General features: G+C 44.0%; 1 protein-coding gene across 25 annotated transcripts in view; it reads right to left on the bottom strand.

Annotated features, from left to right (window-relative positions):
* Positions 1 to 583: 583 nt before the first annotated feature.
* LOC110489906 (anion exchange protein 2) overlaps positions 584 to 23,545 on the bottom strand; it is an 81,499-nt gene continuing 58,537 nt past the window's right edge. For 23 of the 25 annotated variants that reach the window (XM_090199767.1, XM_090199776.1, XM_090199769.1 and 20 more), the window contains 20 exons: positions 23,169 to 23,407; positions 20,001 to 20,125; positions 17,586 to 17,785; positions 15,204 to 15,340; positions 12,773 to 12,953; positions 12,552 to 12,687; positions 11,964 to 12,165; positions 11,617 to 11,722; positions 11,294 to 11,478; positions 10,884 to 11,097; positions 10,494 to 10,700; positions 10,037 to 10,185; positions 9,667 to 9,861; positions 8,787 to 9,023; positions 8,556 to 8,645; positions 8,207 to 8,373; positions 7,536 to 7,789; positions 7,073 to 7,242; positions 6,307 to 6,480; positions 584 to 5,898 (listed from right to left, as the gene is read on the bottom strand). In XM_090199767.1, the coding sequence (XP_090055893.1) occupies positions 5,818 to 5,898; positions 6,307 to 6,480; positions 7,073 to 7,242; positions 7,536 to 7,789; positions 8,207 to 8,373; positions 8,556 to 8,645; positions 8,787 to 9,023; positions 9,667 to 9,861; positions 10,037 to 10,185; positions 10,494 to 10,700; positions 10,884 to 11,097; positions 11,294 to 11,478; positions 11,617 to 11,722; positions 11,964 to 12,165; positions 12,552 to 12,687; positions 12,773 to 12,953; positions 15,204 to 15,340; positions 17,586 to 17,785; positions 20,001 to 20,125; positions 23,169 to 23,407 (3,449 nt within the window). In that variant the 3' untranslated portion in view covers positions 584 to 5,817. The remainder of the gene's footprint in view (positions 5,899 to 6,306; positions 6,481 to 7,072; positions 7,243 to 7,535; positions 7,790 to 8,206; positions 8,374 to 8,555; positions 8,646 to 8,786; positions 9,024 to 9,666; positions 9,862 to 10,036; positions 10,186 to 10,493; positions 10,701 to 10,883; positions 11,098 to 11,293; positions 11,479 to 11,616; positions 11,723 to 11,963; positions 12,166 to 12,551; positions 12,688 to 12,772; positions 12,954 to 15,203; positions 15,341 to 17,585; positions 17,786 to 20,000; positions 20,126 to 23,168; positions 23,408 to 23,545) is intronic. The other 2 variants (XR_016486630.1, XR_016486631.1) reach the window with 1 other exon arrangement.

Genomic DNA, 23,545 nt, shown 5'->3' on the forward strand with positions numbered 1-23,545 from the left:
ACTAGTCAGGATTGAGGCAAAGATGAACAGAGCAAAGTACAGAGAGATCCTTGATGAAAACCTGCTCCAGAGTGCTCAAGGCCTCCTACTGGGACAAAGGTTCACCTTCCAACAGGACAACGACCTTAAGCACACAGCCAAGACAACGCAGGAGTGGCTTCGGGACAAGTCTCTGAGTGGCCCAGCCAGAGCCCAGACTTGAACCCGATCGAACATCTCTGGAGAGACCTGAAAATAGTTGTGCAGTGACGCTCCCCATCCAACCTGACAAAGCTTGAGAGGATCTGCAGGCAAGAATGAGAGAAACTCCCCAAATAGAGGTGTGCAAAGACTTGAGGCTGTAATCACAGCCTAAGGTCCTTCCATGAAGTACTGAGTAAAGGGTCTGAAGTCAGTTTTTTTAGCAAAAATGTCTAAAAACCTGTTTTTGCTTTGTCATTATGGGGTACTTTTTGTTTTTTAAATACATTTTTGAATAAGGCTGTATGTAACAAAATGCGGAAAAAGTCAAGGGGTCCGAATACTTTCCGACTGTATGTTGGTGGAATTCTTCAATAAAAAGAGCACCACAGCACAGGTCAAGTTAAATATAAAAGTTACTTTACTTATCAATATTTGAACTATGTATGTACACTGAACATAAGCAACGAACACCCAGAATATTTTGTGTTTCCTTTGAAATTGAACTAAAAGAATACAAAAAACTGTTTATGGTGGGCTCTGCCAATCATGTACAGAATACCTTCCCTCCATCCATCCCCGTTTCCACGAAAAAAACTAACATTCTGCTTCCCAACACTTTGTCCATGGTTATGCATTACTGCAACAGCTTTTAAAACATCGGCACAACACCCTTTAAGACAACACATTATGCCACAACGCAATTCATGTGAGGGATCAGGACATGTATTAATAGAGTCTCAGAGAAGGAGTGCTAGGATCAGGTCCCCTCTGTCCATATAATCCTATTCATTAGGATCTAAAAAGGAAATCTGAGCCTATATCATCATTGCCTGACAACTCAAACTGAAATATTCCGCTGTTTGCCATCGTTGAAGTCGTTTGAGGTCAAAATGTGGTGAGGTCAAAATGAGGGGTGTTGTACAAAATCAAAAAAAAAGTCGGCAGCAATTGGATAATCTCTAACAAATCAGAATATCAAAGTCAATGATGAATTTTCAAAACGCCGCTTTACCCAAAGTATGTTTCGGCTCTGGCCCAACCCATCGGTTTCTGGGACCAATTCGAACGGTTAGAATGTGTTTGCGTTCCAGAAATCGGCAGGGAGGTACACAGATCCAGACTCATTGCAGAGAACAAACTATAGTCTGTGGGCTTGGCGTAGCGTTTGGCTGGAGCAAGGAGTTTTAGTAGCCATGCAGATAGCCCCCCTTTCTGAAACTCTTTATGAATACGGGCCCTGATTCATGGGCATTCTAAAAGTGGAAACTATTGAACTTCATTGACAAACTGAAACAGATAGGACGCTGGTGACACATTCAGGTGACACATGTAAAATGTCACACAATCACATGCAGTATACAACCATGTGCAGCTGTAGATCTATTCAGGCACAAATACATGACATAGACCATGGGAAGAAGTGCTTAACGTTGAGAAGGAAAAGACAGAGACATGGGGTACAGTCTTAAAAATCAAATGAGTGCATTTCAGGTTAAAAAATAATATTCATAGGTCTAACTCCAGACACACACACACATTAGTACCAGTCAAAAGTTTGGACACACCTACTCATTAAAGGGTTGTCCTTTATTTTTTACTACATTGTAGAATAATAGTGAAGACATCATAACTGTGAAATAACACATATAGAATCATGTAATTACCAAATAAAATTGTTAATCAAATCAAAATGTATTTCATATTTGAGATTCTTCAAAGGAGCCACACTTTGCCTTGATGACAGCTTTGCACACTCTTGGCAGTCTCTCAACTAGCTTCATGAGGTGGATCACCTGGAATGTATTTCAATTAACAGGTGTGCGTTGTTAAAAGTTAATTTGTGGAATTTCTTTCCTTCTTAATGCGTTTGAGACAATCAGTTGTGTTGTGACAAGGTAGGGGTGGTATACAGAAGATCACCCTATTTAGTAAAAGACCAAGTTCATGTTATGGCAAGAACAGCTCAAATAAGCTAAGAGAAATGACAGTCAATCATACTTTAAGACATGAAGGTCAATGCGCAACATTTCAAGAACTTTGAAAGTTTCAAGTGCAGTCGCAAAAACCATCAAGCTCCATGATGAAACTGGCTCTTATGAGGACCGCCACAGGAATGGAAGACCCGGAGTTACCTCTGCTGCAGAGGATATGTTCATTAGCGTTACCAGCCTCAGAAATGGAATCCCAAATAAATGCTTCACAGAGTTCAAGTAACAGACACATCTCAACATCAACTGTTCAGAGGAGACTGCGTGAATCAGGCCTTCGTGGTCAAAATGCTGCAAAGAAACCACTACTAAAGGACACCAATAAAAATAAGACACTTGCTTGGGCCAAGAAACACAAGCAATGGACATTAGACCGGTGGAAATCTGTCCTTTGGTCTGATGAGTCCAAATGTGACATTTTTGGTTCCAACTGCTGCGTCTTTATGAGACGCAGAGTAGGTGAACGGATGATGATCTCCGCATGTGTGGTTTGCACCGTGAAGCATGGAGGAGGAGGTGTGATGGTGCTTTGCTGGTGACACTGTCTGTGATTTATTTAGAATTCAAGGCAGTTAACCAGCATGGCTGCAGCGATAAGCCATCCCATCTGGTTTGCGCTTGTTGATCAACAGGACAATGATCCAACCCACCTTCAGGCTGTGTAAGGGCTATTTGACCAAGGAGAGTGACGGAGTGTTGCATCAGATGACCTGACCTCCACAATCACCTGACCTCAACGGAATTGAGATGGTTTGGGATGAGTTGGAGCACAGAAGGAAGGAAAAGCAGCCAACAACTGATCAGCAACTCCTTCAAGACTGTTGGAAAAGAATTCCAAGTGAATCCTAAGAGCGCGCAAAGGGTGGATACTTTGAAGAATTTAAAATCTAAAATATATTTTGATTTGTTTAAGTCTTTTTGCTTACTACATGATTCCATGTGTGCTATTTCATAGTTTTGATGTCGTCACGATTATTCTACAATGTAGAAAATAGTAAAAATAAATAAAAACCCTTGAATGAGTGGATGTGTCCAAACTTTTGACTGGTAGTGTGCGTGTACATACATATAAAAAAATATGTTAAAAAGGCTTCAAGCCATTCCTGTGGCATGGGAAATACTAAAGGTGATTGTCAACTCTACACGGACTGAACAGAAATTTGGTCAACAGTATCATTTATGCATTTTAGACAATGCATTTGCTTCTAGCCGACACTTGATAATATAATTACTCAAATTACCTTAGATGTATGATAAAATTGAATTTTGCAAGAGAATGGTCTTGACCTGCTGAACTCCTTTGCCCACTTTGGAAACATCATTAACCAGGTGTCAAGAAACAGAGATGACTGAACCACATTAGATTGTTCTAACCACACTAAAAACTATTTACATGGCCGAGGTCTGGCAAGAAATAAAACCACTCACACAGAAAATAAACAAATAAGTCCTTTCCTCAAAAATTGACAAGCTTTATGCCGACAGGTTGACAGTGAGAACTCAAAGATGTCCCCCCCAGGACATATACTGCATCTGCATTATCACCCTCATTGTGAACACAAAGGAAACACCAACGTAAAGTGTCTTAATAGGGCGTTGGGTCACCACGAGCCAGAACAGCTTCAATGCACCTTGACATAGATTCTGTCTGGAACTCTTTGAGGGATGTGACACCATTCTTCCATGAGAAATTCCATTATTTTGTGTTTTGTTGATGGTGGTGGAAAACAATGTCTCAGGATCTGCTCCAGAATCTCCCATAAGCGTGACTGAGATGGCCATGGCTCAAGGTTTACATCGTTTTCATGCTCCTCAAACAATTTAGTGACCACTTGAGCACTGTGGATGGGGCATTGTCATCTTATGCGGGCAAAGCCATGGTGGCCAAAATAATAGCTCACCCAGGATTTTTATTCATGACGCTAAGCATGATGGTTTGTTAATGGCTTAATTAACTCTGGAACCACACGTGGAAGCACCTGCTTTCAATATAATTTGTATTCCTCATTTACTCAGGTGCTTCCATTATTTTGGCATTTACCTGTATAACTATTTCGTGTAGACAGTACTTCATAAATGTGTAAGAATGTGTAGCACTTGAGAGATCCCACTGTGTAAGAATGTGTAGCACTTGAGGGATCCCACTTGAGTACCTCAAATACATGTGAAAGTACTACATATACGGACAAATAGTTCCAGTCAATTTACATAGAAAAAGTTTGGGGAGAGTTACATTTACGTTCAGTACAGTACTTTAAAAGCATTTGGTACTACCATGTGTACTTTGGTTACATTTGGTTCCTCTCTGCCGCTAGGCTTGAGCCACCACAGCGGTCAAATAAGCACAGATGATGACTGGATGAAAACAAATGATTATAAGAACTTAAAAAAAAAACATGTATTTTGCATATCGTTTCTCTGTCAGAACAAACCACACAATCACAGACAGATTCCCACATCTCATCACGCCGCCACAAGACCGCTGTGACTGCTGACCTGTTAAGTACTGTGTTGTAATGACTACTGGTAAAATCACTGGACTCCATCCACTACCTTATTAGCTTGATATCAGTCGGACATTGGAGCAGGTTGTGTCCCCTTTGCAATTGTTTGGAAACATAAAAATCAGACTCCTTCCGTACTAGCTAATGGAATGGTATGGAGATAAAAATGTAAGGCATCTATGTATTTATTTTACACAGCTTAGTATTTGATAGACTAAGAAGACACCTAAAGTCAAATATAAAACACTAATTTAATATTACACAAAAACAAATTTCCAAATTTGGTATCTTAAAAAGTGCTGAGCTTAAAAGTGACTGTTGAAATTACAGCCGTTTAAAACAAATAAGGCAACATCTACATCTACGTTCCTCAGTACAGTTATCGTCATCTTCATAAGGCGCTTAGTGAGCTGAAAGAGCTAAACATAAAAAGAGAACAAAATAAAATAAAATATCAATATTTTAAAATATATTGACTCAAGGAATGTATCCCATATGTAATCATCCACACATTCAATGTGAATCAGCGCACCCTTTCAGGGTTGAAAAATGTATCATTGTGTATTAAACAATATATATATATATCATGTCATGTCATTGGAATAAACCTTGAAATTAGAAATCTATATAACACAATTTAATTTTAACCTATCCTCCACTGATATTTAAAAAAATATGTAGCAATATATAAAAACATGGATGATGAATAAAATAAATATGCTGAACTGGTTGGACCTTTCAGTCAGTATTCATCCCTAACGCCACAAAGTGCTCCGACCCCTAACCCCTTCCGATGACATGATGTGCCCCCTATAATGGGTCTCCATTTGCTGCTGTGTGTCATCATGAGACCGCTTGTATGTTGTCATGAAACCGTTGAATCATTCATGGCATCCAATTGAACTCGGTCCAAGTGAATGAGATTGAAAGGGAACCAAGCCTGCATACGACACCTTTGCCCTTCGGTCAGGTGTGGTTAAACCAATGGAAGCCAGGATCGACAGAGCTCAATGATGGTCTGTCAATTGGGTATATAGGGTTTTCCCTTGGACAGGCTTCTCATTGGCTGGTAGAGTGATTGGCAGGTTGGTTTGGCCACTGAGGGATGAATCTAGCGATAGGTAGGCATATGATGGTGTGGGTCACACAGGCATGTGCATCTCTGAGTACTCGTCATGGACCTCTCTCTCATCAAAGATGGGCTCTGCGTCATCAGAATCCAGCTGGGAGAGAAGAGAGCAGAATGTTAGAGCAAGGCACTCGCTATACTATTGATTAAGATTGATTGATTTGAATTAGGTAGATGAATTGTAAATCTTTCTTCAATCAATCAAATGTACAGCGTTTTATACAGGGTAAAAAGTCAATTTACACCAAGCCAGGCCTAAAACTCCCCTGAAGAACAAGCAGATCAGACAGCCTCAAGTAGAAACTCCCTACGCTTTTCATATAATGTGCCATAAGGCCCTTTCCTCAAATGTCCTCAGAGTTTAGACAGTAGATGCGTCTCAATTGGCAGCCTATTCCCTATATAGTGCATTACTTTTGACCAGGGCCCATAGGTTGAATGCTAGTGAATTGGCCTAAAGCTAGTGAATGGGCCTAGTGTGCCGCCGTGTGGGCTAACTTACACACTGCATCTCTCGGGTGGTGAAGATACGTGACAGCAGAAACATCTTAACGGGCACTGTGAGGATGAGGACGAAGGGGAAGGCCAGCGAAGCCACGGTGGACATGACGGCCCACAGCGACGCCAGACACACCAGCTGGATCAGCGTGTACAGGTGCATCCGCAGCGTTTTCACCTGGGGGGACACAGTGACTATGGGTTAATGTGGTGGATTACCGTTATACACATGTAATGGGACAATGAAAATCATGCATATGATACAGTATAACACACAGTATGTATACACAGTCTGGTATCCCATTGGGGTAAATAGCTTCTACGGGTTTATATAGTGGATTATACAGGAAAGGCTCTCTTCGGTAGCATGGCTGATGTGACCCACGTGGTACACAGCAAAGGACAGCTTTGACCCACTGAGCTGTAATGGAAGGGGGCGGTGCTTGGGGGCTGTGTGTGGCTGTATGCGTTGTGTGTTTGAATGAGAAAAACATACAGAAGAAAATGCACCCCTTCCCCCCCTTCATTATCAATGCATCATGCCTACAACATCATATCAGCCTCTCCAGATTCTGTAGTCAGGAAGACTGAGTATGGCATCAGGCAGACTAGTTATTCTGTGAATCAGGGCCAAAAAGGTTTTGGGAACCAACAAGTGTCTCAGAGTAGGGGTTGCTGAACTAGAATCCGTTTTGCCTTTCAGATCATAATGCATACGGACCTAGTGCCACTGCTCTAAGTTTCTCTCTGTGACTGTGTGCCGTGGTCACCTTGCGGACGTAAGTGTGGTCTGGGTGGTACTTGGGGGGCATCAGCAGTAGCATCAGGCGCTCGGTGAACTGGATGCCGTTGAGTGACATCACGCCCATGTAGAGGAAGATGCCAAACAGCACAGCGATGGGGATCTGACGCAAGAGGTCTCCGATCACGATGGAAAGGCCTGGAGGACAAGGGAGGAAGAGTTTAGAGAAATGACTGAAAACCTGAGCGCATCTTAATACTCTATTACAGTTGCCTCTTCTTTCAGTCTGATGTAAAATAATGAGAATGGGAAAAGCCAAGTCAACAGAAGCAAAGTCACAGATATTTTGCTTGTATATTTTGTTTTTATCCTATGTTTTCAAATCACTAGAGAAGGGAGGAGTCAATGGGAGGAAGCTAAGTTAAACTTTTTAGAAGCGCCAAACATCTTCCATTCTAGTCTATTCTACATTTAGCCGACAAGACACTCACCTACTAAGATGGCCACCAGCAACCCTGTGACCCGCTGCTCCTTGACCTCCTGGATGCGGGGCTTGTCACCTGGGGCGACCGCCTTGCTCATGACGGTGAGGGCGTTGGCGTGCGTGACGGAGCGCACGGTGGCGGCTGCCATCCAGGGCAGGCCGAACAGGGCCGAGGTGCCCCCTAACACCACAATTACCAGCAGGTCCAGGTGGAAGCCAGAACCCTTCACCAGCATCCGCTCCTTCTTACTCACTATCAGCCTAGGGAGGGAGGGAGGGAGGGAGGGAGGGAGGGAGGGAGGGAGGGAAGGAAGGAAGGAAGAAGGCAGATGGTTGAGAAGGACTAAATATGATAAATATATAATACATCAAATGTAAATGTCCATGCGTGTCCTCACCACACTGTATATACCATCTATTCACACCATGTATTTTAATTATGTTATTGTGTTACTTTTTATTATTTTTTTACTTTAGTTTATTTGGTAAATATTTTCTTAACCCTTCTTGAACTGCACTGTTGGTTAAAGGGCTTGTAAGTAAGGATTTCACGGTAAGGTCTACACTTGTTGTGTTCGGCGCGTGTGACAAATAAAGTTGGATTTGTTTTGATTTTGATTTGAATATTCTGGGAAAGAAGACCCTGGGGGATGGGAGGGTCTTGTGATCCTGACTCACGTGGTGATCTGTGTCTCCATGAAGATGAGGATGAAGACCAGCAGGGCGGGCAGCATGCTGCCAAACATCATCCAGATGGGGAACGGGGTGTCCATGCCCAGGGGGTTGATCACCCAGCCACGCTTCTCAGGACTGGTCACAGAGAAGCCACTGGGCACGCTCAGTTTCTACACAAGGTCAGGGAGAAAGTGACGTGTGTTATAGAGGGTAATGACATGGCGTAATAGGTCTTCAAAGAAACTGGTTCTATAGAATTTATCAGTAAAACAGAAGTTAAGCTTAATCGAAACAATTCAATTAACAAACTAATGAAGGTCTTTGGAGTTCTTGTCATTGCAGTACTGCTCACCTGTGTGTAAGTGTCACGTATACTGTAGTCCACTAGGACCATGATGAGGATGGCTATGGGGACCCCGAAATCTCCAATGATCCTACGCAGCTGAACAACACAAAAACAGCATGAAGGGACACTAGGGAGGAATGTTCTGTGATTCGACAATAAACTCCAAAATAATTATGTTTAGTTTTATTAAGTTTGTATTAAATTGACATACATCCTGATAATGGTTCTGTATCTTACCTTGCCGGGGAAGAAGGCACTGTTTTTGAACTTGCGCAGGTAGAATGCAATGAAGAAGGTTCCAGACATGAGCACCAGGGAGAGCAGTGCTGTGTTGGGTTCCCTCCAGACCTTCACCGGCACCACCGAAATGGTGCCGTTGCCAAGCAACAGCTCCAGGGGGCTATTCTCCATTGTGGAGTTCTCTGCCGTGCTGTTGCCAGAGGAACAGCGCTGCAGCGGGTGCTCCACGAAAATCTGCCCGGCGACACAGAAAAATGGTTTGCATTAAAGCACCGCTTCGCTGGCACGCACGCACTACCTCCCTCAGACCGAGATCACTTCAACACGACTTCAGAGAGATTAAAACTGACATTATACCTTTAAGGTCCCCGCACAAACACGTTCTGAGAATGGAGATTAATTCATAGACAAATAATCCCTTCAAAGTCTTGTGTTGGCAAAGGTCTGAAAATAGTAACATTCCTGAACTCATGAAGCCGGATTATAGTCGGGCTTTCTGTCCCATTCACTTTATTCTCGGATCAGGGCAACTCAATCACAAAATACTTACCTGTTAAAAGGAAAATACCACTCAAAAACTATCTTTTGGTATTTTGTTTTATTAGTCCACTGTCGATACGGTCCCAAAATGTTTTGTATGTCAACAATCAAGTAAGATACATTCTGTATTTTTTAAGTTCTGTCACAGTAAGATGCATTTTGCATCATATTATGCAATGTATTATTTCGACCCCATGTTGTGAGCATAGTCCAATCTAGAGACAGATTTGATCCCCCCTCTACAAATTCAAGTGCTTTTAGCATTAATAAGGGCACTAAATAGTTTCTATCAGTTTCAATACTATAGTCAGTCAACTGAGCTCCAGGTTTACAATACCTTGCCTATCTTGGAGAAGGTCTCGAAGATGAAGATGAGTGAGATGAGGCAGGAGAATATCTCCTGGGTGAAGCGCGAGACAAAGCGAACCAGGAAACTGCCCTCCAAGGCCACCATCATCACCACGATGATGATAAGCCAGAAGCCGATCCACACCCGGCCCGTCAGGTATTCCACCCCGTTCCCCTTACAGAACTATATATGAGCGAGAGAGGTTAGGACACAAGCAACTAGAGTGGTAGAGGATGTGACAAGTTATGACACTGACGGAAGATTTGTTACAAACACCATCAACGGCAGGGAAATACAAAAGGGATTCTTAAGCAGTAGTTAAGAATGTCATCTCCGAATCCAGTTTAGGATAACTCACAGAGTAGAAGGCCTCTTCAAAGACGAGTAGGGGTCCAGAGAAGCCCACCACCAGGAGCGGCTGGGCCCCCAGGAGGCAGAAGAGAATGCCCTGCAGCGCCGTGGCCACGATCAGCTCAGACACACCGATCAGACCCTCAGTCTTCTCACCTACCACAAGGCACACAGTCAAGAAACCGCACAGGCAACGTTCAGGAAACGACCTAAGAACATTATTTGAAAACATTAGTAAATAACATTAAATACAGCTCCAATGCCTGACTTAAACACATGCTAAGTGTCTGGTTGTGTGTTGGTTGGGGTAGATTGGTATCGGATGGATTTGTGGAGTGGTTCGTTTTTTCATCCTGTTCATTGTTCCCCTTACTTAATGAACTTACAGGGAAACTGTACGTTCATCAACATTTCTGTTAATGTGCCAGAATTTGCTAGCCATCTTTAACCCCTGGGGGACTCACCCAGGAGGCCTCCGAAGGTGATAGCTGGGGAGAGGGCGGCGAAGTAAATGAAGATGACGGCCGCCGCGCACTGGGCGTTCAGCGCGTCCTTGAAGTCGCTTGCGTACTTTGGGTAGCGGCGCTTCACGTCCCGGATCAGGCCGCCGAAGGGGCGTCCCGTACGCTGCAGGGGGTCGTCTCCCGGCTTCCCGGGCGATAGAAGGGACTCTGGAAGACATGAACACAGACCGTGTTAACATGGACTTTAATTTCAAAATCTGCACTACAAAAATGAAGTTGGTTTGGGAAAAAAAAGGGGAAACTCTTAAATCATTATCATCCAGGTAACGGTCTGAGACGCTGGGAAAGTTGCTTGGACATCATTTGACCAAAATGTCAGAATTCCCCCACCTTTCTCCTCCTGGCTTTTGGGCTCCTTGGCCAGCAGGGCTCCTTGCTCCTCCCTCTTGCGGAGCATCTCCTTCTGGAAGCGAGAGACTGAGTGGAGCAGCTCCTCGCCACCCATCTCCGAGGGGGGCAGCACGATGCTGCAGTCCAGGAAGCCGTTGATGGCGTTGAGCAGGTCCTGGCGGTCATCTGCCAGGTAGGCCGACTCATGGAAGTGCTGCAGGGAAGGGGAGGGAAACACACAACATATAAGGATTTATAATCATCATCTTGTGTGAGGTTTCAGAGGTAACAACAGTTAAACCAAATGAAAACATGAATGGAAACTGAAACCAGTGAAATTACAACACGGAAGGTTTACTATTGCACTCTATCCATTGTCTTGGTCTGCTCTAAATTGGTCCCACGCTGACCTTGTCAGACATGAGTGTGGAGATGGAGCGTCCGATCTGGTGGTAGTCCATGTTGGTGCTGGAGGGTCCCAGCAGGACGAAGATGAACCTGACGGGCACGGGGACCTCCAGTACAGAGTCCAGCTCCTGCGCCTCCTGCAACCGGACAAACGCCATGGTGGGCTGCTCCAGGAAGTCCACACTGCCTGGAAAGAGGAACAGAGTATCTGGGAAACTGCAATATTTTACACTCCGGTTTCAGCCAGTATTTACTGGTTCATTTTCAGTTAACAATGGGTACCTTACGGTACCTTCTTGAAAGAAATCAACACAATTCAACTCACCCACAAGGACTACAGTGGCCTCAGCGTTCTCTGGAATCTTCTCCAGCAGCTTGAGCTCATGCTTGGACTTGGACCTGTGCATGCCAATATTTGGAGTCGACTCCTTCTGTTGCAGAACACCAAATCATAACGTAGTTAACGCAGGTCTCTGTCTAGCTGACCAACGGGAGACCTTAATCATTAAAAAGGGACTCAACCATGAACTGCTAGAAGATACATATCTATCCAAATAAACATGTCTCCACCACAATGTTATTGCCTGCTCTCTTCGTCAGTCAAATAAGTTATCTAACCTACATTCGCAACAGTAAACCACATAGTATCAATCAACCCGGAGCTGTAGGTACCTGCACGTCGTTCTTCTCCACGTCGACGCGCGTCTCCTGCTCCGCCGAGCTGGCCGAGCCCATGAGGGGCTCTGTGACGGAGGGCTCTGGCTGGTGGATGTGGTTGGAGCTGTGGTGGTGAGGCAGCATGCTGCCCAGGCTGGCCGCAGAGATGTTCCTGGGGAAGGGGTTGTGGCTGTGCTCTTTCTCGTCGCTCGGGTGACTGCGGGGAGAGGGAAGGAAAGGCACACAGAGGTTGAGCAGGAGATACATCGCGTGAGAGAGGGCGAGGTGGGACCTACCAAGCAAGCAGGCAGCGTGGGGGATGGCATGGAAAGTTCATCAGTGTGAATTGACATGCTGAACTAATAATGCCATTTCATCTATGAGATCAGAATGTTAGACGAACTCCAGCGATTTTGTCTTATGTATCCTGTTGAAAAACAACAGCCAGAGTATAAATACAGTAATGTCCAAACACTTAATTTGCTAAAACTACGGCAGTATTCCGTACTTCCATACTAAGAGTTGAGATCGTCTTAAGACTTAAGAGTGTTTTTTTCACTAAGCTGTCCTAGACGATTTGTAGGTGTAGTGGTAGTGCTGTACCTGTGTTTGAGAAGCAGGGCTCGGAGCACGTTGGCGCGGTCCTCAGCCTTGATCTGGTCTGAGATTATCATCTGCTCCACCACCTGGTGGGCGATGCCAGGCAGAGTCTTCTGGTCCAGGTCCAACAACACCGCCCCTGGGTGGCAGAGGAGACACGGCACACTGCAGTGAGGGCACACACAGATGTACACACACACACTCTTTCTCTCCTCCTCTCCTACCGTGGGAGATGGTCTTGCGGAGCTCCAGCAGGCTGCGGAAGGAGAGCGAGGCCACGTGGGGTTTGCCCCAGCGATCCGTCTCCTCCTCCACGTCCTCCTCAAACTTGATCCAACGCGCTGTCTCCCGCCACTGCATTTCCTGGTTCTTATCCATGATCAGCTCGTTCAGCTCCACAAACACCTGAGAGGGAGAGATGGATGTTAAAGTGATAGTTCACCCAAATTACATATTGGTTTCCTTACCCTGTAAGCAGTCTATGTACAAGGTAAGACAGTAATCATTTATTTTGTTTGTTTACCTGGCCAGTGACCACTATCTCCAATTGCTAACTTTGTAGCATGTTTGTCCAAAAACCAATGCAAGTCAATATCCATGATATTAGCATGTTCTGTGTAGATGCCCATGCACATCCAGGAGTCTGAAATGTTGAAACCAGCATCTCCTTCAAACCAAGTTATTATTGAGGAAACTTGATTAGATTCAGTGAGGATCGGAATAACTGAACTATCAGGGGAAATTGTTTTCGATTAGCGTAAATGTGTCTAGATCTGCTTCGGTCCTTGCTATCCGGGATCCTTGGGATGGCCCTACCCAGTTGAAGTTGAAATGTAAAATGGTTAAGGTAAGGGTTAAAGTTAGGCAAGGGTTCTATTTAAGGTTAGGCAAGGGGTTAGGATTTAGGGTAGGGACGTCCCAAGGACCCCGGATAGCATTTTTTTGGCCATATTCTTCTGTTATTTTAGAATGAACGCTAGCTCTTCTCAGGATCATGCTTTTTCTTTAAAGACAGTGGACATTATAAGGAAGGGAAAGCATATCCAGATAACTACGTGTCCATATGTGTTTATCTACTTTCACTCTTCAAAATGTCAAGTGTGAAAGTAGTTGGCACCAGGCCTTGAACCTGCTGACTTCTGAAAACCATGCAAAATGTATCAGACCTGGGTTCAATTACTATTTTAAATACTTTATTTGTGGTTGATTGAGCTTGCCTGGCTTAATGGACCAATAAAATAGTCCCCAAACTGCAAACCCAGTCCATCTGGCATTCTAGGCAGGCTGGAGCAAAATGTTCAAAATATTTTAAAATGGTAGTTGAACCCAGGTATACGGTGCAATGTTGATGTCAAACAGAAACGCACTCAACAGTGTTACTCGGTTATATTAGCGCCCAACAAACATGCATTGAAACTATCCTCAAAGTCAATACACTTCACAAATATAGGCCACGGACAGAAAATAGCCCAAGCAACTAGTAAACGCAACCTTATTTCAGTCAAAACCATTTGAGTGAGCACCAGACGCTCCGTTGAGATTAAGTTCTTCCCGAACATCCACTAACTGTGATGAGTAGAAATACAGTACACATTTTAGAGACTGATGAGTAGAAATACAGTAGAAATAATGAAGATTTGGATGGGTATAAATACAGTAGAATAGCAGAGACTCTGATGAGTAGAAACACAGTATTGCACCATTACAGCCTTATCACGTCACAACAGGCTGGTTAAAGAGAAACTATGCTGGTGAGTTAGTGCGACCCAACCCACTACTACCTGTTTTAGTACCAAGCCAACAACATAACTGATGATTAGCGAGTGATCATACTGTACACCTACCCTCACGTGCAGAGACACGGCGCCACATGCAAACCCACACTCCTGGAACCTGTGTCTGGCCGGCTAAGCCGCCTCACCTTCTGGGGCCGGGCCATATGGCCGGAGTAGTCCAATAGGACCATTCCGTCTGGCCGGGAGGCAGAACGGTACAGAACCACTGCCGGTAACGACTGGAAGGAGCGAGAGGGTGGGCTCAACACACTGACACAGACCCCCGCACAGAGCAGGCGACCCTTACATCTCCCCACACACACACTGTAGCTCGTACACACTCTTTACCATGAGAGGAACCTGTTGTTGGGGGCCTCTGTGTGTGTGTTATTAAAACATGGCTCCCTCTCTCAGGGAGCACCGGGTGTCTTGTTACCTGAACTCTTCGCTGCCTCTTTCCTTTTGATGTGTGAAAGAAAATAACTAATTCATTCATTTTTAATTGTGTTCTGCGCCCAAACAGAGAACGAGGGGATTTTTTTTTGCTGTATTTTCTAGTTGATGGGGGGGGGGGGGGGGGGGGGGGGGGTGGTGTCAAGAAAACAATGAACCCCATTTACCTTTGTCTAAACTGAGCAAAACATAGAAACTGGTCTCCAAAGACAAACATCACCTACACGTGTCCTGCATGGAATGTCTTAAAACAAGCAGCAACATCTACCTTCAAACCTTCCTCCTTGTCAAAAACATCAGGAAATCCATGAAAACCATCTAAATGAATAAAACCCAATCATACTATTTGAAACAAGGGACAATGTGACACTGTTTCCCAACACAAGCAAAGGAGTGGGTACTAATGCTCGTTTTTTCGGAGGCTCACCTCATGTGGGGTCCGGTCCTTTTTTTGGCTGCGTATGCTGGTCTCCTGGTGGTCCTTGCCGACATGCACCACTTGGCCCTTGGTGCTCTTTCTGACCAGGTGTCTCCGTACCCCAGGGACATCCTCAAAACGATGGCCTGAGGAGTAAAAAGTGAGAGATGAGTGCAAAATCATCACCACATAAGGACAGGCATCGCAATAGAGGTTCATGATTGTCTCTATATAGTGATCTATCGTGTATTGACATCCCCTTATTCTTTGTTTTGAATACGACTGTGGTGGCGATTGTGATCCCAAACACTGACTAACAGTGGTCAACAATCCATTGTAGTGTTGTAGCTTTTCCCCCAAACATTGATCTTCCTAACGGTGAGCTCTTGGCTCTGGGATGACGTCCCCACCATCAGGTCAAATCTCAGAGTCCCACACTCAGAGGCCAGGCTGCTGCTTTTTTTCCACCTGACCTTGCTGTGGCCTCAAACGAAGGACAACCTGGACAAGGCTGGATGGCAGAGAGGCTCTCAGATATATCTGAGAGGGTAGGTGCAACAGGTTTGATGATCCTGTTAGAGATAGGAACCTTACCTTTATCAGTGGCCTTTTTTCCCTATTTGAGAAACACCCTGGTCGTTGAGCACCTTCATCAACTCTGAGGGTTTGGAAAAATGACAGCATTTTCTCCTAATGAACAAGTTGTCCTGTTGGTCCTTTTAGGAAAACCCAGCGAGTGAAACTGGAGAGCAACAAAGTATAATCTTCTGTCATGTGAGCCTCTTGTTCTTTGTCCAGGTTTTGCTGTAAGGTGTTGCTGTAACTTGTCCGACTTCCACGCAATGTCCACTGGAACCGTTAGTCCGCCCTAGAGACTCCACGATGTGTCTGACTCCTGACTCATGAGTGTCTGGGCAGACCCCGAGTGGGACGGGCCTAAATGGATAACACTCTTGAAGAAGGAGATGAGCTTGGAGGTGGGCGCAGTGCTGGCATGGGTATGAGGAACAGCCACCTGTAGCGTCTCAAGATCCAGTCCTTGCGTGTCCAGGACTGGAGCTCAAAGAAAAGCGGGAAAAAAAGTTGCCATTCCTTGACCACCACCTGACCTGGTTGAGGTAGAAACCGTCCGAGCGCATTAGCTAGCGGAGGTGCTAACAACCGGAGGGTTGACCAAAAAGGGGAAGGAGAGAGTGATCTAATCATTCCAATCATTGAGCAGCAGCCAGCCACAAAGGCACTTTCCCAGGCTGCTTTGCAGTTCTGGGAAGAAAATAAAAGATCATAGAATGAGGAATTAAAATTCCCAAATAAAATGCCATTTTCGGACCATTCTGAAACTTGAAGGGTTCATGACTAGTAATGTAATATGATCTCTATGCTGAGAGGAGAAAGAGGACAAATTAGAGGACAAAGGCCACACCATTTATGTCACGTAGCCCCATGATGGCACTGGACCTACATCACCTACATCAGATCATCACCATGCATCTCATCAGCTTCCCTCTCATGTTGTTCTTTCAGATGACTTAGCTCTTCCCCATTGTTTTATTGTCACTAATGACTCAGGACTTGTGAACCAGAAGGGCAGCTTTCTCAATTAGCCACCAGGTTGGCTTGGGCCTGGTTCCAAGGGCCTCAGCTGACAGCGGGAACAGGCTAATTTAACAAGAGGACTTTGCTCCTGTTCTGTTCCTGTCCGCCACACTCTGATAAGCTGCCGCTGTCCACTGAGGGGTCGACCCCCCCTGATGTAAATCACCTCTGGTGCCCCTGGAGCTGGGGACGTCACAGGGCAACGGGGGGGGGGACACACTGACTCATAGTGCCCCTCATTAATGTGTCCCTGTGTGCCCCCCTCTCTTCCATTCTCTGTTCTGAGCATTCCGACCTTCAGTGGAGCCAAAGACTGTTCTTCCACTCTAATCACAGTGCTCAGCTGGAAGGGTAATAATGTGGGATATCAAACAGGCCGAATTGCACGCACAAACACACACTCACAGCCTTCTTTAAAAGTTAATCTGGCAGAGCAGATGACTGCAGCACTCCAAGGTCTGGGAGAGTTTAGAGTACTGGGCTTCTGAACAAATCTCCCAATGGACAAAACAGCCTGGAAATGTACAAGAAGTTTGAACATAACAAAGAGAGAACCAACATGTCTTCTGAATTTAATAATACATACAATAAAGTAAGCACTAAAACATTGCTTCAGTTCAGTCGACAACAAATGAATGGCTGAACATGTAGGGGCTGTTTCCCAGATACAGACTAAGCCTAAACCTGGACTAAGAAGCATTTTCAATAGAGATTATTTTTAGTCTATGATTAGGCTTAATCTGTAAACCGGACCGAAATGTCTAAATTGATGTTTCTCCATTTCCCCAGACTCACTCTTAATGCCATCCAAGTCGGCCGAGGCCAGGGTCTGCGCCTCACTCTCATCCGTGGGGATGCGGTGGTACTTGGCCTGCTCGGCGCCAGTCATGTTGCCCGTACGCCGGCGCTCCTGCAGGTCGTAGCTGCGGCTGGCTATGCGGGTCAGAGAGGCGGGGTCGGATGGGTCACTGCTGGACAAGGTCGGACAGGGCTTTCTGGGAGAGGAGAGAAAGAACAGGGTTAATAACTTTAAAGTCAATAAAAGTTATGACGTGAGCCTGAGTGGTGTACTAAGAAAGCAAGCTAGATCTACTCAGGCTTTTATAAAGCTAGACAACTTCAGTTAGCTTCACATTCCAGGTCAGGCTTCATCCGTACTACGATGGTAGATATTGATCGTCCACCTCCCTCCAACTCTAGCAAGCTTGTAACACCGAACTCTTCATTGAGACAATGCTGAAACATCAATCCAAGGGTGAGTCAGTGCCACATTTTTATTTGTGCCAAAATCTAAAAGAAAGAAAAAGTTCTGGCAAATTTCCAGAACTTTTCCCCACTCATAGCGCTCCTTCGATCTGTGGAATAGCTTACTGACGTCGGCAGGGTGGCCTAGTGGTTAGAGCGTTGGACTAGTAACCGGAAGGTTGCGAGTTCAAACCCCCGAGCTGTCGTTCTGCCCCCGAACAGGCAGTTAACCCACTGTTCCTAGGCCGTCATTGAAAATAAGAACTTGTTCTTAACTGACTTGCCTGGTTAAATAAAGGTAAAATAAAAAATAAAAAAATTGCATTGTGATCATAGACATAATCCATTAGGGTTTTGGAACCTCGAACCATGGCAATTTGACTGTTAAAACTTACGGGTACACTAGCAATGGCTTCCAAAATTGTGTAGCTCAACTCAAAAAGGAGATCAGGTTCTTTTTAGTATTTATTTCATTCATGGTAGGTATATAGACAAACGTTTAGGTCTAAGCCTTCGACAGTGTCATTGACTTGAATGGGAACTGCCATCTATGGATTATACTGTATGTCTATGATTGGATGCGGCTGTCAGTTAGCCCGCTAACAAATTTCAAAACACAATTGCGCGAAATGTACAAATCAGAAAGCAAACGCTGTCATTACTAAATGTCATTACTAATATGATAGGAATTTTTTAACGCACAAAAGTACATTTGATTAATAAAATATTTAAATTAGTAGTCTTCCTCAAATGAAGGGTATGGTGGCACACTCTTTGCGAGAGGGAGAGAATCGGTTTTCATTGGTTCTCAACTCGTGGCTCAGACTTCTTCAGGATAAAATGGAGTTAACCCTGAATTAGCCTGTCCCAGAGAAGATTAGTTCTGAAGGATATGTTGCCATAGAAATGTACCTGGCTAAAAGCTACACGATTTTTGTGGTGTCGGTTATCCCAAGTTGATCTCAGAGTTGACCCAAGTTACCTCGCTAACTCCTCAAACTTGATTCATAGTATAGGGCTCTGAAGTGGTCTACACAACTTAACTCATTTTTAATTTAGGGGCCAATAGATGACAAAATTCACATTTTCTAAGATAAGAAGAGAACGGTTTGTTGGTCTCCTTCAACATTCCTTGGAACAAAACATACAGGAAGCCAAATTCACAGAAGAAAAAAAATCAGGTGCACTAAATCCTAAAAATGGCATCATAAACTAAGGAGTGAAGATGCCCACTTAGAATTAGTCAGTCCAGCAAACAGATCATTCCCAAAACCGACACTCACTCACCTAAAGACGTCAAACTGTCTCCTAAGCACTTTATGGTTGTTTCAGAAAAAAAGAAAAAAAACTTTGGGCGTTACTTTCCCCAACTATATTCAGAAGTTCCCTCCCCGGTCAGAATAATCCACTTGTTTGACATCTCCATCTTCCAATGTATAGTATTGCAGTTTTAGTAGTACTATTAGGAGGAAGTCCACACAGAGCGAAACTTCGGCAGACTGGAGAAAGGAGAAGAAAAGACAAAGCACTAATGTGTCCTGAGACTAAATACCATAGGTGGAGGGAGGGAGAGGTGTGTTAGTAGGAAGGGTCAGTGTTCTGTTCTCTATGGAGACAGTCAGACAGGTGAAATATGTGTTGTTGCAAGGGGATGAATCATGTCCTATTAGATCAGAACCCTGCAGGCTGCCTGGATGCCGGGAACATGGTAACGTACAGTGTGTGCCGGCCTGCCTGGGTGAGACCGCGCACACACACACTCTCTTTCTCTCTCTCTCTGATCCAATCAGTGACTGAGAACGCCTCAGAGCAAGCAGTATCAGGCTAAGTGCTACAAAAGAGTCCTTGTCGTGTTGTGACGCAAAGCAGGGTGACACTTCAACTGGCAAAAATGAGCTCACCCAATCACCTCATTACGGTAATAATGAAATAAAAATATGGGTGTATTCAGAGAGGTGTACTCACTCGGTGGAGGCGGCATCTTCAGGTTCGGTGCCCACAGCAGACTGAGGCACAACCTCCATCCCTCGGGCAGGGTGGGGGCTGTCTGTGGTAGGTGTGGCCAGGCGATCTTCATCTGACAGAAAGAACTATGGAGGGAGTAAGGGCACACATGACATGAACATTCTGTATATTCAACATGCTATTGAAAATAACTGCAATAGGGTTTACGGTAAAGAGGGGGAAAAAAACAATACAAATATGTAGAAAATGAATCGACTTAAAATCATTCAGAGGGATTCATCACAAAACCTAGACCACAACAAAGAAAATAACCACATTAATGGGGGATTTTCACAAAATGTTGTCATCAGAGAGCGGCATATGCTGAACGAGAAAGCTTGGTTTATTGCTTTTGTAAAGTTGAGTGTTTCCTGCCTATGACTATTTCATTGGCAAAGTGGGCAAACTGTGAGCCATCATATTCATGCACAAAATACCTAATAATGAAAGAAAAGCATTGTAATTTGGAATTCTGTAAAGTTAGTGTGGGAGAGGTGGGAAAATGATTGATGTCCATCAATAATGAGAAACCACCTGGTTTGGACAACTTAGATGGAAAGCTACTGAGGATGGTAGCAGACTACATTGCCCCTCCTGTGTCATATCTTTAATCTGAGCCCGGAGAACAGTGTTCATCTTCAGACCTGGAGGGAAGCTAGTCATTCCACTACCAAAGAACGGTAAACGCGCCCTTTACTGGTTCTAACAGCTAACCAAATCAGCTTGCCGCCGGCTCTTAGCAAACGTTTAGAAAAAGGTTGTTTGACCAGGTACAATGCTATTTCTCTGAACAAATGAACAACAGACTTTCAGCGTGCTTATAGAGAAGGTCACTCAACATGTACTGCACTGACACAAAGGACTGGTGATTGGCTGAAATAAATGGATAATAAGATAGTGGGAGCTTTGTTAGATTTCAGTGCAGCCGTTGAGATTATTGACCATAAAATCGGGAAAAATCTATGTGTTATGGCTTTACATCCCTGCCATATCATGGGACGAGAGCTATCTAATAGATCACCGAGGGTTCTCTTTAAATAGTAGCTTCTCTAATGTTAAACAAAGTGTGGTATTTTGCAAGTGGCACTTGGCCCTTCATTGTTCTCTATTTTTACTAATGATCTACCACTAGCATTGAACAAAGCCTGTGTGTCAACATTATGCACGTCAGCAACCGCAGCTAGTGAAGTCCCTGCAACCCTAAACAAAGAGTTTCAGTCAGTTTTGGATTGGGTGGCTAGTAACAAAAAGGTCCTGAACATATCTAAAACTGAAATCATTGTGTTTGATACAAATCATTCCCTAAGTTCTAGACCTCAGCAGAATCTGGTAATGAATGATGTGGCTGTTTTGAGGAGACTAAACTGCTTGGTGTCAACTTGTCAAGGCATATTGATTCAATTGTTGCAAAGAGGGGAGAGGTATGTCTGTGATAAAGTTATGCTCAGCATTTTTAAACACCACAGTCGATAAAACAAATCCTGCAGGCTCTAGTTTGATCTAATATCGACCATCGCACAGCGATGTGATCAAGTGCTGCAAAGAAGGAACTAGAAAGGCTGCAGCTGGCCCAGAACAGAGCAGCAAGTCTTGCCCTTCAGTGTACACAGAGGGCTAATGTCAACAGTCTGCACGTCAGTCTCTCTTGGCTCAAAGTAGAGGAGAGATTGACAGCATCAATTCTTGTTTTTGAGAGAAATATTCAAAATTGACTGTATAATCAACTTATATATAGCTCTGACAGACATACTTACCCCACCAGACACGATACCAGGTGTGTCTTCATAGTCCCCAGGTTGAGGGGGGGGGGGGGGGGAATCTAGAAATTGTATAGAGCCATTAATCCATGGCACTCCCTTCCATCTCATATAGTGCCAGTAAACCGGGTTTAAAAAAAACAAATGCCACAATGCCTCTCCCCCATGTGACCAAACATTTTTAAATATAAATGTCTGTAATTTCTATGTTAATGTTTTAAATGTATGTAAATTGTCTTTGTCTGTAATGTATTTTTAGTTATGTGTCAGAGCCCAGGAAGACAAGCTGTCACCATTCACGTCGGCTAATGAGAAGCCTAATAAAATCAAACTAAAGAGAATAATGTATGTATGTAATACATTTCAACTCTGTATCTGACATGGTACTAGTGTCTTCTTTTAATGCTGTTGCCCATAACCATGTGTGTGAGGTGTGTACTTTTGTTTCAAAGTAGATTTGTTTAACACTACCAAGAAACACTGTGTGACCGACCCGGGAGTTAGCCCACTGCAGTAAAAGGTTATTAAAGGAAACATGGGTGAGGCCAAAATGTCATAAATATGCCAACTTTGATAAATTATTTTAGATAAAAATGTTAAATATACATGTCAACAATCCTCCAAAGGACTATTTTATGGATTACATTTCGTAAAAACATCCCAAAAATCATGGTCTTTTTTTCGTCAGGGTTTTGTGAGAATTCACACTCTTGAGCATTTCTTTTATATTTCAAGAATAAAAGAAAGCTTCATATGAGAAAATCACAGGTCAAAACCGGTCATGTGTGGCAGAACACAATAGTTGTCAGTGATATAACAGTGTAACCCCAAACCAGTTAAATAATTCATTAAGCTTGTGTTTAAATATTCATAGAGGAAAATATGATAATGCTGTTGAACCACAGCCACACTGCAAAAAAAAAAAAAAAAAACATGTCAGTGTTCCAAATGGCACCCTATTCCCTTTGTAGTGCACTACATTTTTTTTACCTGGCCTTGGTCAAAAGTAGTGCACTAAATAGGGAATAGGGTGTCATTTGGCACGCAGACCCAGTATCAGTGGAGTAAGATATGCATATTGCCTTACGCCATGGTTTCCCAAACTGGATCCTGGGGCCGCACCTGGGAACATGTTTTGTTTTTTCCCTAGCACTACACTGATTCAAATAATCCAAGCTTGATGAGTTGGTTAATTGAATCAGTTGTGTAGTGCTAGTACAAAACGTAGAACCAGGAGGGGCCCCAGGACCGAGTTTGGGAAACACTGCCTTACGCTAAGCTACCTTTGGTTCATGTTTAAAAAAAACAACAACTGACAAGACAACTGAAGTGAATGTTAAAGCGTATTTGAAAACATGAAAGGTGTCATTACATGTACGTCTTCTTTGACGGTGTCACAATCTGTCTCAGAGAGATGGGTGTGGCTCTCTCCACCCTCTTCCTCATCATCTTCCTCATCCTCTCCTTCCTCAATGGCGGTGTTGCTGTTTGGGCCGGAACTGTCCTTGCGCTCTCTTTCCTTCTTTTTCTTCTTGCCGCTCTTCTTCCTCCTCCCATCGGAGGGCAGCTTGGACAGGGGGTGGTGGATGTGGTGAGAGGAGTGACGGTGGTCTGCAGCAGGGAAATGGTTAGTAGATCAAACATTTTGTGTGGTTTTCAGAGGGACTTATTTTATTAGTAAATCAACGGTTTATATTTACGATTCCCAAAAATGAAGGTAATCCACTCCACAATTTCTGCAAAAGTATG

This window comes from Oncorhynchus mykiss, chromosome 15, assembly GCF_057628025.1.
Source record: "Oncorhynchus mykiss isolate SJ-2025 chromosome 15, ASM5762802v1, whole genome shotgun sequence".
Lineage (NCBI taxonomy): Eukaryota > Metazoa > Chordata > Actinopteri > Salmoniformes > Salmonidae > Oncorhynchus > Oncorhynchus mykiss.